At 40.5% G+C, this 19,286-nt stretch overlaps 2 protein-coding genes across 2 annotated transcripts in view; both read right to left on the bottom strand.

The window, feature by feature from the left end:
* The window catches only part of myoz1a (myozenin 1a), a 3,297-nt gene extending 785 nt beyond the window's left edge, over positions 1-2,512 (bottom strand). The window contains exons 1-4 of the mRNA XM_054600733.1: positions 2,298-2,512; positions 1,540-1,625; positions 797-984; positions 1-59 (exon numbers count right to left, since the gene is read on the bottom strand). The exon at positions 1-59 is cut by the window's left edge and continues 167 nt beyond it. Of these exons, the coding sequence (XP_054456708.1) occupies positions 1-59; positions 797-984; positions 1,540-1,625; positions 2,298-2,512 (548 nt within the window). The remainder of the gene's footprint in view (positions 60-796; positions 985-1,539; positions 1,626-2,297) is intronic.
* A 6,314-nt stretch (positions 2,513-8,826) lies between these two features.
* synpo2la (synaptopodin 2-like a) lies at positions 8,827-18,769 on the bottom strand. Its single transcript, XM_054600540.1, has 4 exons — positions 18,463-18,769; positions 14,157-14,308; positions 13,197-13,909; positions 8,827-11,441 (listed from the first exon to the last, which is right to left on the bottom strand). Exons 1-4 carry the CDS (start codon positions 18,562-18,564, stop codon positions 8,845-8,847), a joined length of 3,564 nt encoding a protein of 1,187 aa, XP_054456515.1. The 5' UTR covers positions 18,565-18,769; the 3' UTR covers positions 8,827-8,844.
* Between the last annotated feature and the right edge of the window lie 517 nt (positions 18,770-19,286).

Below are 19,286 nucleotides of genomic sequence, written 5' to 3' on the forward strand. Positions count from 1 at the left end.
TTTATCATGTCACCTCCCATCTGACCTCCCAGAGAGGGAACAAACTTCTGGAGGTTGTCCTGAAAGAAATAGGATCAATATAATCAATCATATGTGTCACCGCACATTTCTATGTACATTTTGATTAACCATGTTTCATCTTCTCAAATTTACACCGGACAAGCATTACTGAGTCCTGACTGTGTATTGAAGGCCTTAATCTCCCAGTATCCCAGTATCCCAGTATCCCAGTATATTTAAAAAAAACTAATATAGTTGGTTTGATTGATCAGTAAAGATAAAAAAAATAAAAATTAGGTAATATATAAAGCCAGTTATTTTAGATTTTGTCTAAATGTGCTCAAGCATTTACATAAATAAAAAAACTGTGGTTATTCCATTTTACAGTATAATGAAACATATTTACAGCCTAGTTTATTTTTTGTCATGTTGTGTTTTTCCTCATTTATTTGGGAAGCTGGTACTTGGAAAAGTTTGAACAATCACAAGTGAGTATTAAGTTACAAAACAATGAGAACCCCTCCTTCCAATGGGTTTAAACATCATTTGTCCAGGTGCTTAACACTTAAAAGTCAGTTTACAGCTGCCCTTGTATGATATAATATTAATTAAAATTACTGTTTGATTATGACGGATTAAGGATTGTGAGAAGAATAGATGAGCTTCTTCAAACATCAGGTTCCTCTGTGGAATATCTGGATGTATTATTCACATTGTATCATTAAATTCATAAATTTTCCTTTGAAATTCCACAACGGTGATTGGAGATTGTTTTCTCCATGAACTATGCTCTCACCATAGACTCACTGCTGAAGATGTCAGGGTTGTTCTCATAGATGAACCTCTCCACTCTCTTCTGCCTCATCCTGAACATCTTGGAGCCTTTGTTTTTTAACAGGGAAAGCTCCTCCAGCATGATGTCTTTGGGAGTCCTGATCTTTGTTCCCAGGTCGAACTCGGACGCCTCTGGCTCTGACTCATACTCTAGGTAAGGCACATGTGTACAAATAAGCGTTAGGAATAGAAATGTCTTAATGAGGAAACTAAATGTTACTTCTTAGTCTAGGAGTCTCTGTAGTCAGACAACCTTTGGGATAACAGATGTTGAAGTGTTTCATTACATCTACATATTTGCTCATCTTCTCTTTTAATATTTGTGTTTTCCCAGAAATAACTGAGACTAACTTTTCACACTTAAGAACAATCACGACTTTGTTTTCACACCTGACATTTAGTGACTGTTAGTTGGAAAGATGCATAGTATCCTGAATGGCCAAAATACATAAATATTTCAACTACAATCAAAAAAGAATCATGTATATTTAGTTATGTTAATTATTTATTTTTACATTATATTTTGTTATACTTCTTTCTGAATTGTACTGCAGGTATCACCTCATATATCCTGTAATATTAGTTCCCATCTGCAGTATCTATCACCTGTCATTAATCTATTTATATATGTTGTGTTTATATGTAAGAGCTGCACTGATTATATTCATTTGGTTTCTTATTCATGGCACTTCATGCCAGCCTTACCATCCTGAGTGATATGTGATAAGTCAGTTATGATCTTGCAGAGCTTTTTCCTCTTGTTTAGGGGGCAGGTTTTCCCAGAGACATGACTGGAGGTATAGGAAAGAACATGGTGTTAGCAGTAACAATATTAGGCTTACAGACCTACAGAAATAAAAACATTATTTGAAACTGAACACATTCATCAATGATAGAAGTGATAAAAATAAACATGTTTCTCCCAGGAGACTAAAGCAAAGTAATGTCAAACATTTGTTGTTGATGTTTATTATAAATAAAACAAAAGCAAGCAATGTTTTTAATGCAACAACTTGAGAAAGTTCTGTTGGATGTCATGATTTCACATAATATTGTTCATTTTAAAAATAACTAAATTGAGAGTATGAGTAGGACTCTAAATCTGCAGAGCTGCAGGTTCAGACTAAGGTTGAAATTCACTTAAGGGAGTTTTTCTACTTTAGTTCCAATATACATTTACACACAGTTGAAAGAAACTTCAACAGACTACTTTGCGATTATCTCTGACCATGGCACCAACTTATCAATATCCCTATTTCAACACCTACGTCAATCAACAACCCCTGAGAGTGAGTCCACAGGAGCAATGTATACAGTACGGACCCTCCTCATTTTTCAAGTTCAAGGGGGATGTCAGTGACCTCAGATTCCCCACATTCCCAAGGGAAACAGATGTCCGCCCCAAAGGAAACATATAGCCTCATCGTGTGTTTCCATTTTGTTTAGGGACACAAGTTCTGTACACAGACTGGGTCAACATAAACAGAAGCACACTGAGGTTCATGGAGAAATTGGTGAGCAAAGCTTTCTGGTGCCATTCTACTGCAGTAAAGGTGAAGGCCTCAGTATCATAAAATAGCATCTGATCATATTCCCCAATTTGCAGCCTGCATGGGAACATGTAGGCGGGGAAAGTGGGAGCGATTACTCTGTCATCTGTCGCGATGTCACTCACCATTGAAGCAAAACATTTTTTTTTTGCAACCCATGGTGCCTTTTTAGCCTGAAATATGTATCTGATTCTTACGTTACGCTATGTGTTTATTTAACAGTTTTTTGCATTCATTTATACATATCAGCACCTTCAGCTTTCAACAGTTTCTTTAAGTGGCAAAACATCACATCACCCCTTCTGACTGTAACTCAACCCACCGCGGCTATTTTTAAAAGACATTTCCAGCCAAGACATTTTAGAGAGGTGTAATGGCGTCAATTAACTATAATATGGGTTCGACACAACCCTTGAGGACACAATACACACCTCCAGAAAACAAGTGTATGTTTGAATCTCTCTCAAAACACCAGTGAGATCTGGAGCAGTCGTGGTTGTTAGCTAGGAAGGTTTTGGTTGACGGTTTAGTTGCCTTAGATATTTACAGGCTTTGGGACTTCATGTGCTCAGATTTACCACCCCCCCTGTCAGGGTTTGGTATCACCATATAAAATATCTGCAGAGAGGGGTGGTCAGCACATTCGTTGAGCCTGAGCCATATTTCTCTTAATAGTTGGTAGAATCCAAAACATTTCCATCAAAAGCAAAGTAATAATCTGTTATACTGAGTTTTTAGATGTCCCCCTCCATTTTAGCCCCGTGATCAGCTCCACAACATGCAGAAATTATGATTGGGAACATTTTGCATGTTGTTATTGCTTCTTCTCATGTTTGAAGTTGCCAGAATTGAAATCCAAGATGTTTTTTTAGTAGAACAAAGCACACCGATGGGATGCAGATCCACTCACCGGGTTTTTGTTGCAATCCTGGGAGGAGAGACAGACCTATAAATACCAAACAGAGGAGACGAGACCCTCAATGCTGGTGATCTGGAACACAAGTTTACAAATCCCTCAGTGCCTCTGACCCTACGTATTGCTGGACCCAGGTCCCTGGGAGTACAAAAACCACCCCACAATCTTCCAGAGGGTTGGGGTGTGGGTAGAAGCAGTGTTGGTGTCAAGACGGAAGGAGGAGGAGGTCGAGTTTAGGAGTATGAATAGGGATTGGGGCGGCTTTAAGTGGGGGAGAAGTCTCTCTTGGCCAACTGAAATTGCTGATGGGGATATTAAGGGAACAAAATTATTCTCACAGATGGTTCAGAAGCCTATATTTAGCAGCAAAGAACGAAGGGAACAGAACACAGCTTTAAGATAACCTCAAAGGACTCTGGGGTGTGTTTGGGGTACACACTAGTGCACATTGCAAGTTTAAGGTTAAGCATATGTATGTATAATATATTAAGGTCATGTCAGGTTGTGTTTCAGAGTGAGAGTTAGCTCCTTTACTCCCTAAGGTACTCTAACCTGACACTAGATTGTCACATTTGCAGTTTTTGTATCGTGACTGGACATGGTGGACATTTTGAGTGCTTCAAGCAGCAGCATGAATGCATGAGCAAACACTTTCCAATTTTGGTTGGTAGCCAGAATTTTAGAAATACTGAAGTCCAAACAACCGCGCCCCCCGAGGCCCCCCCACCCCAAACACCGAGCCACGTTGTCCCAAATATAATAAAATGTTGACCAGTATTCAAAACCAGCATGATTCCTGTAACCACATAATGCAAATTTGGTTTCAAATATATTTTTATGGCATTAAATAAAAATAAATGAAAAATAATAATCACAAAAGTCTAAGAAACTGGGACCTAATCGTGGAATCTTATCATATTTTACCATTGACTGATAAAATGTCAGATTGTAGCATCAGGTTTTATACATTGATTTCCAATTCACAATTGTATTAATCTTCTTTTTGCAACCAACAATGACATACTAGTGCAGATTAAATAGATTTTACTATAGATGTGGCTATAAACCATCAGTGTCTGTTTGATCAAAACAGTTTAGCAAGTTTAACTGCAGTTTATAAACTGTATGGTATTGCATTCTTATTCTTGTGAGAAAATGATGGCCAGTTAAATAATCATGAAACATTATCTCAATGTTCTTCAATGAGCTTGAGGTTTTTAGGAATGTTTAAGCTTAAGGTCAGGACTCTTAAAGCTCTGCTGAATCCGATAAGAGCTTTTTCTGTAAATTGGTCTGATTTGTGATGGTTAATTGAAATGAAAAATCTAATTGTGACTGACTACTAACTACACTGTGCAGCTCATTTCTCCTGAGTTAGTGTAGTTATTATTTTTAAATACCAAATTTAACTTGCTGATCTACAGTAGGTCTGTGGATCTGTATGACAATTTCTATAAATAGGCATCTGAGCAATTGCCCAACATCAGTGGTTTTGTTTATGAGAAATGTTTCTCTCATATTTGGCTTAGATTTGCCTTATTTTAAGCTCACTCTTGTCCAACCTCCTCTCACAATCACAGGTCTCGATCCCACAGTACTCAGTAAACTTAGACCAATCTTCAATCTACTATCCAAAATCTAGGGAAGGCTTTCTATAATCTGCTGTATGATCGCTTCATACACACATATGACAAAGTCAAGTGAAAGATTTTTAAATCTTGCTTCTAAGCCCGTGTACAAAGGCCTTCTCGGGCTGTTTCTAAATTCTGAATTTATTATGGTTTAATTATGTGTGCTTCTCTTTTTTGGCTGTTTTTCCTCCCATATTTGTTTTATTCTATCTTCCCGTTTCTATAACTCCTCCACAAGCTTCTGTACCTCTAGGGCAATATATTCATTTGCAAATTAAATACCAACCAAATATTAGAATAAAGAGAAAGAAGGTGACATTAAGGGTTGACTCGACATCAAGAGAAGTGACGAATTAGATCATCTGATAAATTATTTGGCTTATCTAACTGCACTTCTATTTCTGTCACTATAACTGATAATATGATTTCATACATAAATACCATGGAGATGAGTGAACATGGTGTTTTTAATACATCTTAAAATAGTAACTATCCAAAAAAATCTCAGTTTAAAAATATATTTTTAAGCAGTTAAATTAAGAAAAAATTCTTGATTTACAAAAGTTACCTGAAAAATTGTAATGTCCTCCATAAATAGTCTTATGTTTTGAGTATTAACAGCCCCATATATAGGCACCATGACAGTGTGGGTGCCTATCTGACTGCATGCTCAGAGATTTTTTAAACACAAATGTGAAGAGACAGGATAGACATTAATAATTACTCATATACATTTAAAATGAAGCTAATCTTAGAATGAGACAGAATAAGCAGCGATAGCACTGATTATGTATTTGCACACACATCTGATTGATCGTTGCGTGTGGAGCTCTGATGTGTGTATGTAGAGAAATTGAGTAATAATGAAAACATTTGTTGTTTTGCTTATGGACACTTAGCCATGATAGCTGCTGTGATGTATCAGTTGACAGTAGAGTCTCTCTTACTACTGTACCACCTCCCTGTGACTCAGTGAATGAATAGCAATCTGTGGAAAGCACCAGTGCACAATGTGTTGACACTCCTGAATAAGGTCCTGACATTTTATTTATTTTCAGCAGACACCTAACCTAAGACTCAACCATGTCTTCTGGGGACTAGACAACCCGATTGTCAAAAACCTATTCATATACAAAGGTGAGTGAAGAATCAATTCTGCTCAAAACAGAATGGAGTAAAGGTCTGTTTCTAAATATATATATATATATATATATATATTTACAAATCTCTTTCTCTCTCTTTCTCTCTTTCTCTCTTTGTCTCTCTTTCTCATCAAAATATATTTCACCCTATTTGTTACATTCCTGCATATTACTTGTAACTTGTACTCTTAGAAGTTAACTCAGCTTGTTGTAATTATCTTCCTCTAATCTTATCATATACTTTAATCAATGAATTTGATTATTGCAATTTCCCCTCCAGCACTACTGTTAAAAAAATGATATGTGTAAGAATCCAACATGATAATGACAATAACCTTGAAGTATCAAATAGGACTCTTGCCAAGTAATTAATTTAGCAAGATAGCTAGTTTTTTCTGGAAACTTAACATTCTACAGACATAATAACCTAGATAAAGTACCAACCCAGTCCCCAGAATATTTGTGGGCATTGTACGTCCCTGCAAACCACAGATACTTCAGTTGTCCAATATTTCTGAACCAAGAATAAGTTGGACCTGTCTTGGAAGTTGCAATCAATCATAAGTCAAAAGTCTCTCAGCTAAAAACGGACTAATCTATATTTATTCAAGTGCAGATGGACGAAAGTGAATAGAGGCCATGCTGTGTTAAAAATGTGCTAACTGTGTGTGTGTGCGTGTGTGTGTTTGTGTGTATGTGTAGTCCTGTAAAGCATTTTTACCGCTTCAAGTTTATGATTAAACTTGTTTTTTAATCAAAACTAATATTAGTTAGTTATTGCACTGCTCAATCTCTGATATAATTTAAAGCATGTACTCTACATTAAAATAAATGAGCAGGATCACACAATCAACAGCAGGGGGCAGTGTAAAATCAGACATGTCAGACAACTGGAGATTTCACATCTAATTTTATTCCTCTAAAAATGTTTCGTCTCCTAGTCAGTATAAATGTCTACTCATCATTAAAACACATTTTCACACTTTTCATTTATTCAAATTACATTCAACATGTATTTATCATATTTTACTCCTCAACATAATTATATCCACACTCTAGATTATTTTATTGCCATTATATTATGAAAACAAGAAAAAGCTTTAAGGGAAATTATATTTCAAAAGTTGTAAAAAATAACAAATATCTCCCCATTAATTCCATAACTGAAAACAACACATTTATTTCTTTGTCTCCATTAACATACCTAGTCTCTCAAGGTATATAGCCCTTAAATGTGAATCCAACCATTGTTAATGGAAACACACCAGCTAAATGTATATGCTTCTTTCCATCAACTTCTTTAGCTTTACCAGCAAACTTGAGGTACCAAACTTTCCTTTGCATCCTTCCTTAACTTCTACAGGCTGTAGAATTTCACAAGTTCCTACAATTCAACTATAAATACCAATAGCCCGCAAATTTTGAGCTATGACCCCATTTAGTATAAATAGTGCCTACATCCCTTCTCCACAGCCATCTTCAATTCTTAAATCTTTTTATAAATTCTGGTGCCTCTCAGTCAGTCAACTTCCCCTTGCAACACTCCTGGATAAATATCGCAATTGAACAAAACTGAATACACATTCCTTAATCTGTGTTATTTGTTTAATAAAAGTAAAGAATTAACATATCTGCAAAGATCACACTGGTACTAAGGAAGCGTTGGTGTGCCTAATGGAAGCTGTGATATCAAGTGACAAGTGTACATTCATTGGCAGCCTTTGCACTTGTCTATTGTGACCCCAAAAGATAGCATTTCTCTCTGGCTATAGTGAGCAGAGGTATTTGGCACAACAGCACAGACACTTGCAAGAGCAGACCTTGTCTTCACATATAGTTCTAAATTAAGCAAAGGCATTTAAAAACATTTTACAATATTAAACTGGTCATGCATCATTTAAGCCCCTGGATAAGGAGAATAGGTCATCATTTGTTTATTCTTGACAATACTACAAACAGTAGGGGGTAAAAATACATTTTGTGCACAATATTTAGTATTGGACAAGTACTGAATAATAGAATTAAATGTTCAAAGTTAGATTGCTTTATGATCCTCCACCTGTCATCAATCTACAACATACAGTATTTCTTCTGTGATTTAATCCTATAATCCGAACCGCAGCTATGAATTCTTAACATTTTTCAGACATTTCAAGTTTCAAAGAATATTTCAGTACAGGCTCTGTTCGATGGTATTTCTGCTAAATAAGTAGAAAGACATCTCCAGACGCCTTACACAAACCTCCCCCAGGACAGGCATATGGTGGATTATACAGCTTATAGTAGGTGGCAGCAAAGTACAAAGTAGTATTTCTAAGAGCAATTATAGATGTTTATGATGTCAAACCATTATTCAAAATCTGACATATTTCAAAAACTTGACAGACTTTTGGATTTCAACCTTAAACTGAATCACTTCATCACCTTATGTTACTTTATTACTTTTTGCTAACAGCTTAATTTGAGGCTTGATTTAATTATTGTAGGGCTGCTTATGTCCATTCATTTGTCACTATTTTATTAATTGATGAATTTATTAAAGGACTGCCCAACACATTTTTTCAAAGCCTAAGCCCAACTCAAAACCCAAAGATATTCAATTAATGATGATGTTAGAAATAAAAAGCAGAATCATTACCACATTTGAGAAACTGGAACCAATGTATATTTTGCATTTATGACTTAAACAATGAACTAGTTAACTAAATCTGCACTAAATGATTAGTGCATGAAGATGTCCAAGCGTGGTAGTTACTGATTTACTGATGTTTTTACATGTTCCCTGGCCTCCAGACACCGGGCTGAACGCCTCCCTTGGTGGCAACAAAACGTGGCTTGGGTGCCTGAACTGGGTCGGACTTGAGTGGGGGCAAAGAGGCAAGGATACTGAGTTCAGGAGCGCTCTGAAACTGCTTGGCTGTCTGGAGCCCACTGGTGTATGATACTGGAGTGTAAGGTGTAGGGACTGCAGGGGGCACATGGTGAGGAATAGGGGTGGCAGAGAATTTTGGGAGGCCGGGCAGCCCAGCTGGTTGGAAGGAAGGTGAAGTCGGCTGAAAGGCACTGACTGGTGCTGGTTTAAATAGAGGGGCTGGGGTTGGAGTGAAATAGGCAGGAGGTGGTGAGATAATTCCAGAACCAGTCAAACGTTCTCCAAGCGTAGTTGCTGAGCGGGGTGCAATAACCTTGGGAGCCAGGGTAGGAGCTGACATGGGTGTGGGTGTGGAGAATCGCTTGACCTCGAAGACACGGCCTGTTTTGATGGGGATCTGCCTAGGTGAGGTTAATGAGCTGCCCACCATTGTTGTTGTGTAGTCACCATGCTGCCTCTGGGACTGGTAAGAAGGCATGGCTGATAGATTAGCAGCACTGCCCCCATAGTTGAACATGGCAGAGTTGAGCTGGTAGGGCTGCCTTCTCATGAAATCCAGAGCTTTGATGCCCTCTCTTTGGTTGCCTCCTCTACCCCTGCTGTCTTGCTGCCCTGTATTCCTCTGAGGCCCCGTAGGGATAGAGGGGGCCAGGAGTGGATTGTACCCAATGGGTGGAGGAGCACGGACATTTGGGGAGTATTTCCACTGAGAGAGATGTGAAGTATTGTTGGAGGAGTCAAGCACTGTGGCTGCACTGCGTGAGGACACTTCCTGCTGGTACGGGGTCTCGGGTGGGGTGTCCACTACATACATACCCATACGGCTCTGTCTGCGGGCAAACAGCTGGGCCCCCTTTCCCCCTGCTTGAAGAAACTGCGGGGTCTCGTGGATGACCCGAGGCTTGGGTGCCACTGGAGGAGGTGCCCTTCCTGTGCCCGCCTCAACACTCCTCTCCTCCTCTACATCATCATAGATAGCATCAGAAGGTGGTTGGCCATATTTGTGTCTGGTGACCCTGTCATCCAGATTCTGCACCATACACAATAATTCTGGATTTGGGGAGTTCTTCTTGACTTCGGGCACATTGAACATAGGTTTGGGTTTGCCACCTCGTCTGCGAGCGTCAGTTAAGATTCCTGTGCGACCTGTTGGACCAGGAACAGGGGTTGGCGCTACAGCTTCTGGCTGAGAGACTACTGACACTGGAGCTACAGGTGCCATCGAAAATTGAGGTGCGTGTGACTGAGCAACTGGCACTTGAAATGGAGGTGGTGGGGCAAATAGTTGAGGTGAACCATGCATTTGAGATACAGGATGAGCTGGGGCTTGAGCCATTGGTGCTTGTGGAGCCACAGACACTTGAGGCACAGCTACAAATGGAGCCTGATGATTGGCAGTCATTTGTGGTAATGACTGCATTTTCTCTACAGAGGTAGAGACAGCTGAAGGGTAGAAAGTAACAGGAGCTTCTGGTGTCTGGGCCAAGGTACCTTGAGGTACAAAGGATTGTGGGGAGTACATTGTTGGAGGACCATGGGTTAGCTGTGATGTTACCGATGTAGCATTCATGGCTAGTTCAGAAGCACTGGAGAATGGTAAAGGCGCAACAGCTGCTGAGGCAGGACGCTGGCTCATCTTTGTGACAGAAGGTCGGAAGGCTACAGGCGCTGTTGCAGCTCGAATGCTGATGAAGCCAGGAGTGAAAGGGCGAGCCGTTCTGTTGAGAACATTACTAGCAGGTAGGTCTGGTAATGGTGTTTCAGCTGGGGGTGCAGGTCTGGTCAGAACAGTCACTGAGGCAGTAGCTGGTTTTGGTGCCACAGGTGGAGTTGACATCATCATGCTACTACTAACTGCAGAATAGGATAGGTCACCGTTAGACATTCCATAGGCTGTAACTGGACCTGGATCCTGAGATAGCTCTTGCTGTTTGGCTATAGCGTCAGGTGGTATCATCTGCTGAGGCTGGAGGTTTGGCTGCAACTGGTACGTCTGAGTCTGCTCCTGGACTTGTGACTGTGCAGGAGCCTGGGGTTGTGCCGCCTCAACTTTCTTCGCATGCTCAGCAGCCCTCTTTCTCTGCTGCTCAAACAACTGGGCGCCCTTGCCTGTGGTGTCATTCAACCCTGGGCTTGGAGCATCCTCTGCCCCATCCCCACGACCTTCAGTGCCTGCAGTTGCCCTCTTTTCCAGCATATCCAAGTAGTCGCTATCCCAAGTTGGATCAGGAACTGCAGAGAAGCCATCCTCATCAAACTCTGATTCGCTGCCAGGGAATACCCCATCCTCCTCTTGGGAGTCTTGAGACCTATCCTCATCCACACTACCAAAACTGGTGAGAGTGTACTTCTTGGAGCGCTGTCGCCTCTTCTTGAACATCAGCACCCCTTTGGAGTGAGGGTTTGGAGCATCAGTCAGTAGGGATGCAATTGTTCGACACTTGGTTTTGGCCTCCTTTACATTCTTGTCTTGCACAGTATCCCCTCGGTTCAGTTCTGCAGGATATAAAAGCCATAGCTATTAGGAACAGTTCCACGATAGCATAACACAAGAACTGCAGTGAGGTCAGAAAATGAATTAACAGTTTTAAGGCTTACATTTTAAACCAAGAACTGACTCTGACATGAGCATCTAAACCTATTCTGACCACCATGCCTTCAACAGGCATCCATCTCATAACTTGCCACAGGAGCACTTCCGGGAAGATTCCAGGCAAGCTTTCAGCTTCTCACATTAGCTGGGGTGAAGGATACATTCACACATTATTAGTCTTATGTACTCTGGCATCTAGCTTAACTAGAAATATCTGCAAGCTAGTGGAAAGTTGTATGATGTAGGTGACTGGAAGGAGAGATTCAAAGTGTAGCCGCAACATATCATTGAACTTGTTATGGTATTAAGCAGATTAATATAGGTAACCTAATTATGTTACCCTTATATGCAATGCCACATGAAGGGAGTTAGTCATGTGTCTAAGATAGGGTTCCTATTTAGGACATTCGATGTTAAACCTGAACTCAGTGATGGCAAGGTGGATTTACGGGGGTACATTTCTACAAGTTCTTAAAACAGCCCATTGACTTCAAATAGCCCAGTTCTGTCCTTTCCCTGGGCTTATTATGGATGATGGACAGGATGACAAGTTGTAGGAAGGTATTCTTGGTCAGTGTCAGTGCTCTGTATCTGTAATGTGTCACTGTATTGTCACAATTTTGATCTCTCTTCAGAGTTTGTGAATACCAAAAACAATAAGACATGACCGGTTGTTTTTGAAGGCTATGTCATTGTGACTGTTGATATACATATCACACTTTTACTCTTTCATAAAGTTGATGAAATAGCCAAAGTACGTACAGCAAGAGAATCAAAGAGAGAAGAGAGAGAGATATGCAGGGAAAATAAGAGTATCCCTGCTTTGCAACTTGATACCTAAAAGCAGCTGTAGATGCTTTTCAGTGATCCCGGATTAATCACTTGGGTTTTTACACACAACACTGGAGGTAAATATAGTAAACCGTACCGACCATGTTCGGATTAACAGACTTGTCACACTGGACTACTAAACAAAACAAAAGAGAAAAGGAATCTTTTTTATTTATGGTTGTTGACTGTCAGATTTAATGACTGGGACACAGTGGTTTTCTTTATTTCAGATTCTCAAATACTATTCCAATTGGCACTATAATAAATGTTTGGCGTCAATGGGCTTAAAAAGGTAATCAAACTGCTTTAAAATTGGCTCTGCCCACATATTTTCAAAAAGGGAAAATTAAGTTGGCGGTATTATCAGTATGGTGTTCAAGGTGTGGAGACTAACTATCTGCAAATATCTTATTATTCTCTGGGAGGTTCAGGGGAATATTTGTCTTAAGCTTCAACAAAGGTATGTACTGTACATGTAATCTCTGCCTAGAAAAGTCAATACCACACTGTCATATAAAACTATATAAAATGATAACTTGTTTTCCTGTGTATAGGAGCGGAAGAGATCTTTACTTCAGTGATGAGTTTCTGTGCTGCAAAGCAGATAGCACATAGAAATAATACATAGACCGAAGAGTAAAAACAGTATCAAAAAGGGTATCCCTGAGAAATAGATTAAGAATATTAGGAATTTTTATCTGTTTATAAAATTTGAAAAAGTTTTGCCACTCTTGAACTCCCGGCTAAATAAAGTTTGAATAAAAATATACATACTTATATATGGGATGCACGGGTATTTGTCACTGTTCTTCCTCAGCTGTACTCACTGGCTTGTTTGGCCTTTTCCATGTAGGTTGTCGTAAGCTCCTCGTCGATGGGTTTATTCACAGGACCCACCATGGGTACGAGCTGGCTGCGGGAGCCCAGCAACCGGGCCTCCTTTGCCCTCTCAGGAGATACCAGTGGCACGTTGGAGGACTCAAGAAAGCCACTATCCTCCTCTTGCCCTCCGTCCCGTGGCCCCTGGTCATCTGCTGAGGAGATGATGGAGGAGGTCTCAGTGGATGTCTGGGAGGACCACAGTCCTGGAACAGGAGGCTGGTAAATCACCTCCCTCCGTGCCACCCCAGGTAGCCCCCCGTCTCCATCTCCACCACGTCCATCCAACAAACTGGGGTAAACATGTGCGTCTGGAGCGCTATCATAGCCACTCATCTCTGAGGTCTCTCCGCCCTCAGGGGAGGCTCGGCCTGCTGGTTTCCCCGGGTTTGCGTTGCTGGGGCTGCGGCGTTTCTGCCGGCGCTGCCTCTCATAGCCCGCCACATCCGCATCACTGTCAGTTTCACCGTAGTAAGCCTCACTTCCGGGTGGAGATGTCAATCCACTGGTTGTGGAGGAGTGGCTACGGAGGACTTCACGGATGGGTGCGTGGTGGGGGTTGTTGGGTGACATGGCACGCAGGGCAGCGCGGTATTCTTTGTCTATACGTGGAGATGGGGCGCGGGTCACAAGCACCACGGACTGAAAACCAGCAGGCACCCTGCAAACAAGTGGAGGGTTCAAAATAATGATGGAGCCATTGTATGATTTATTAGAATTAAATGAACTAAATCTGGCACCAAATATTTGTATAATACATATTATATATTTGATAAAATATGATATGCAGTAGTATGTGTGTTTGGTACAGTGCACATTGTAAATAGTTCATGACACTGTCCTTGTGTTTGACCCACTACAAAGGGTTGATGAGGATTATAAGAGTATAATACTTTAGTTCCTCTGACCTTCTGACCCGGATGTGTAATATCCCAGGGGAGCTGTCGATGAGTCCCATGGCCTGGGCATGGGATAGCGTTCCACATGGCTGTTCGTTGATGGACACCAGTTCATCAGCCTCCCGAAGACCAGCCCTGCATGCTTTGCTGCGTTTACGCACCTGTTACATCACCAGCACCAGCAAAGGCAGGAAAAGTTACAAACACTCACGAAAACGTCAAAAAGTTACACGAATGCTTAGTTTTGATGGGTTATACCATCAAAATGTTTTTGTAATGAAGCCATTCTATTTTAAAGTCTTTGGGGGGGATGTTCAAGACAACTCTCAAGTCCTTCAGGAGACTTACAAGTAACTCGTGTGTCTCAAGGGCAGATCTCAAGTCAAGTTTTAAGGCCTCAAGGGCAAGTCCAAGTCTTTCACATCCAATTTGCTGACAATGGAAAGAGAAATGGAAGGGCATATGTACATTTCTCTTTACTCTTTATACAGTATTCATCTCTATTGTTTCAGGATTATATCATATCAAATATGACTTTTAATTTAAGACCATGTCAAAAGTCTCAGGTGCAACACTGCTTTTTGCTCGATATTTTATTAGTTCCTTTAGAATTATATTTTGGCTCCTTCAGGGATGGGATATAAAAACCAGACAGAACAATGCTGCCGTCTTGTCTTGGTTTGTGATAGTGACTGGCAGAGAGCAGCTTTTGTCCTGACAGCTTGATCTTGCTGTAGACACATGCCACATATTGCAGCTTGAGTGGAGCACTCATACACACTTTAACAGTGAAATGTCAGCCAGTAGCCATCTTCATTTGGTGCTTTGCTATTTGTGCACGAGGTCTGTCAAGACCGTGGCGGTATGCCCACCTTAAATTGCCTCAGGTCTATGCAAGCTATGTCAACATGTCTTATAATAAATTCAAGGTAGATGTTTGAAAAACTTCAAAGACAATGACTGCAGTGTTGATCGCATGCATTGCACAGAAGGCACTGCCATGTAATAAATTAACATTATACGTTAGATTTCAGAGATTAGGAAATGTTACTTTGGTTGACCGAATAATTTTTCTTTCCAGCTATTCTGGTTGACCCGTAATTAAATCCCACGTCCACATTTAGCTAAGCCTTTCAAAGTGGCCTGTGCCTGCTTGTGGGACAGGATGTCTGTTATGCATTCAGTCAATCGCCTTGTGGTTTCAAGTCATAACAGTTATAATACTCTTACATGCTCACACACACACACACACACACACACACACACACACACACACACACACACACACACACACACACACACACACACACACACACACACACACACACACACACACACACCACATGGACTGATACTAAAATACACATAAAGTCATATAAATAAACACACAAACGCGTGCATGCAGACCCACAGACAGAAGCCCAGCACTGACACACTGGCTCTTTCAGTGAAGCTCCAAACTGCTCCACCTGTTATAGTATATAGTATGAGACCTGACAAGAATACAACTTTCTGCTCTCAGGGGTGAAGGACCACACTGTTTTGGAGGGTCAGATAGAACCAGCTGTCGTCCTCTGCCATAAAGGTGATTTGGTGTCCTCTGTGTACACACCACCACAATCTGCATTTGTCAACTACACGTTGGATCAAAATGTCAAAAGTCAAATGATCTAAAGATGTCTATTACTGTGTGTAAGACCTGGTTGTTTTATGAATATGATGATTGTTTCAGAGGTATAATCTGGAGGTGCATGACTCATAGCACTTTTCTTTCTGATAAACAAACCCAAATTAGCATCTTTGTCATAAAGATTCTTTGTCTGGCAAAGGGGAATCTTTACAAGACAGGTTTTGCCAGAAAGAATTTGGGAGGTCTGTTTGCAAAAACATTTCCTTTTATGAGAATTGTTGTACAAATATAATCACCTTCATTTGAAAATAGATGCACGATAGAGTGGAAAATACAATGGATGTCTTAGATGTTTATGCGGTATGCGAGAGGTTTTAGACACAGTATATACATAATATATGCATAATAACTGTGCAGTGTATGAAACACACACTCTTGTTCCTGTGGAGTTTAAATCTGAGCTGTTTTTTCTTCTTGCTGTAATTCATCCTCTCTCTCTCTCTCTCTCTCTCTCTCTGTCTGTCTGTCTGTCTGTCTGTCTGTCTGTGTCTCTCTCTCTGTCTGTCTGTCTCTCTGTCTCTCTCTGTCTGTCTGTCTGTCTGTCTGTCTGTCTGTCTGTCTGTCTGTCTGTCTGTCTGTCTGTCTGCCTCTCTCTCTCTCTCATTGTGGGTTTTTGTATGTGTCATATTTGTATGATACACTGCACAATTATTTCTGTTTAACAAGCTTCTTCAAACCAATTAACCAACCAGGGGGACAATTATTACAAACCCAATGTCATGTGGACAAACCCAGCAAATTTTGTTTGTTTTTATTCTAGACAAAATTTTCAAAGATATTAAAATTGTCAGGCTGAATTTTTTGGAAATGTGAACAAAGTGAACAGGATGTCTTAATCAAAAAGAGGTTGACCAAAGCAAGTTGGTTTATCTCCCCTGGTCATTTATTCACAGCTAATGTGCTGTCTGAACAGGAGAAATATGGAATATATATATATAATATGGAGGTTTAGCAATCAGGATTTTTATTTGCACATATACCTAGAAAAAGAAGGTACACGTTCATCCCCAAGGAGCAAGAAACTGAGTAGTGCATGTATAAAAATAGTGTATGAGGTTAATTTTTTAGCTCTGAGCTGAAACACACACCTTGGCTGACCCCGTGACCTGCTGCTTCTCAACCAAAAATAGCCACCTGGAAAAGTAGTTCTGCTCAGTCAACAATTATTGAAAGTGTCTATGGATATGTGTGTTTGTCTCGTGTATGTACATGTATGTGTGTATAATGTGTTTGCAGGTGTACTTAAACCTGAACTGTCCTATCCAGAAATAAGATCTCTCTATGTAAAGATTTCCTAGAAAAGAGTATCTGCCCAAGTCTTTTTCAAACAGGAAAGACAAGGTTGATAGAGGGAGGAGCAATGGCTGTGCATTGATGATTTTTACAGTTAATGTCACAGATTGTAATGATATGTAACTGACAAAAAGGCAAAGAATCAATATGAAGTCAGAAAATGTAACTGCAAGTATTTTCTCTTATTTTGTTCCATCCATTTTCAGCTCTATCTCTCAGAGGTACAGATTTTTACTACTTGAAGCCTAATTATTCATTTTATAAGGTATATATTCCCCTTTGGCTTATATGTGAATGTTTGAGTTCTAAAATGAAGATCAAGATTTATATCTGGACGACGTCACTGTTCCCAAATGTGGGCCACAAATTCTTGTCTATGAAGAATTTGCTTTAGGGCAGTAAAATGAGCTGAGAGTTATAAAGTTAAATATTTCACACAATATTTAATTTCAGAACAGCTTTATACAAGCCGATATATAAGTAGTCCGTAATACTCACAAAGCAGTATAATTTAAGTATTGATATCAGATTTCAAGAACTGCACTAAATCCAGACATTCATGATAGTCATTGCTCAACTTTGGTTTTTTACTGTTACAAGAGTGTTTCCAGATAAATCTCAGGTAACCTTCCTGCTAAAACATGACCAAGCATGGCTGGAGTATTTAAGTCTCTTTCTGAAAGGATTACGTAGTGGAAACATGCTTATTGAATTGCGCAAATCCGTTCATGGTTATGGGTGAATGGTGTGTTGTATACATAAGCTCCTCACAATAAAGAAACAAAAAAAATGAGCTTAATGTATCAAAAAGTATCTGCTATTGATGTGAACATTTCACTGCTGAAAGCATTGCAGAAGAACAGCACCAGAAAGTAGCATAAAATCAGAGTTATTTGTCAAAAACAAAAAAGGTAACCAATATAGAAAAGTTCAGATTTTCTGTTCATTATGGATCTAATTCAACTAAACGTTGAGATTCAAGCAGTGAAATAGGAGAAGCAGCATTCAGAAGATATGTGACAAGGTTACTCTATATTCCCGGCTGAACTTTAAGTTTGAAGTTCACCCAATCAATCATTGGTGCGCCTCTGCATGAAGAGCACTCTCAAACAAGATGATGACTCATATATTTAGGCCCCAAACCAACCTGCATGGCAGCCAATATTCCATTTTAACTTTGTTCACAGCTCCTTAGATCTCAACTTAACATATCCCAGCTGATGTTTCACTTTTCTCTACCGTGGCTGTTGTATCTAACACACTTTTCTTCTTTCCACTCAGAAAACCGTGATATTACTTCATTGCTCCGTCCTGCTGAGTGACCTGCCTTACCTTAGCCACCTGCAGCGGTTTCTGATGCTCCACGCCTCCCTGGAGTCGAAAGCCCCACGGCGCTCCACCGGCCAACGTGATTATCACTTCCTCTACAACCATTGTTCTGCTCTCTCTGTCTTTTTCAGCTTTTCTTCTTTTTCTTGCTTATTTTCTGCTCCTCTTTGTTTTTTAAAAAATATTTTTTCGTCTGGGGGGCCCTCAGTACGTTGGCCCCATGGTCAGCGGTCAGGGCCCCCTCAGAGAGCTCTGACGTGCTCTTTGTCTGCCACACTGTCCGTCGGCTGACTTCTCTCTGAATCCAGCTCCAAGGCCAATGCTCACACCTGAACACACACACACATGCACACACACCCGTCTGTGCGCCCACCCATACCCAGAGGGGGGGGCAACCATCACGGCCAAGGAAGAGGGAGAGAGAAATATGATGGGGGGGGGTCTGTGTCTGCTTACACTGAGGAATGCCTGCCCTAAACGAGTGAGGGGGAGGGTCCAACGCAACACTTGTCCTGTCACTCAGACCTATGCCACTAGGTTGCTGATAGCCCCTCCAAAAATAGGACACCACCAGCACCACCTCTGCTGCTTTGACTGCTCATCTGCAGACCAGGGGAAAGTTAACATTCAGAACGTCCTAATGGCACTGTTTCATGCCTGGCTTTACAGCATTGAGGTCATTGGTAACATTCAATAGGGTCACAGCCAGACTCTTAAACCTCAGGGCTGAGACATGCCACGATAGAAGAGTCCGCTCTTGATAAGCTACATTCAAATATCCTTTCATTTACACCAAGGGGTGCTGGTGAAAATAAATGACGGAGACA

The sequence above is a fragment of the Anoplopoma fimbria genome, chromosome 6 (genome assembly GCF_027596085.1).
Source record: "Anoplopoma fimbria isolate UVic2021 breed Golden Eagle Sablefish chromosome 6, Afim_UVic_2022, whole genome shotgun sequence".
Taxonomy (NCBI): domain Eukaryota; kingdom Metazoa; phylum Chordata; class Actinopteri; order Perciformes; family Anoplopomatidae; genus Anoplopoma; species Anoplopoma fimbria.

What these genes read in the sequence shown, in the direction of transcription:
- synpo2la (XM_054600540.1), bottom strand. Translation starts at nt 18,564, where the DNA reads ATGGTTGTAGAGGAAGTGATAATCACGTTGGCCGGTGGAGCGCCGTGG. An exon ending in TTACACATCCGGGTCAGAAG is followed by an intron (nt 13,910 to 14,156) that starts GTCAGAGGAACT and finishes ACTTGTTTGCAG; the next exon opens with GGTGCCTGCTGGTTTTCAGT. An exon ending in GGAAAAGGCCAAACAAGCCA is followed by an intron (nt 11,442 to 13,196) that starts GTGAGTACAGCT and finishes TATATCCTGCAG; the next exon opens with AACTGAACCGAGGGGATACT.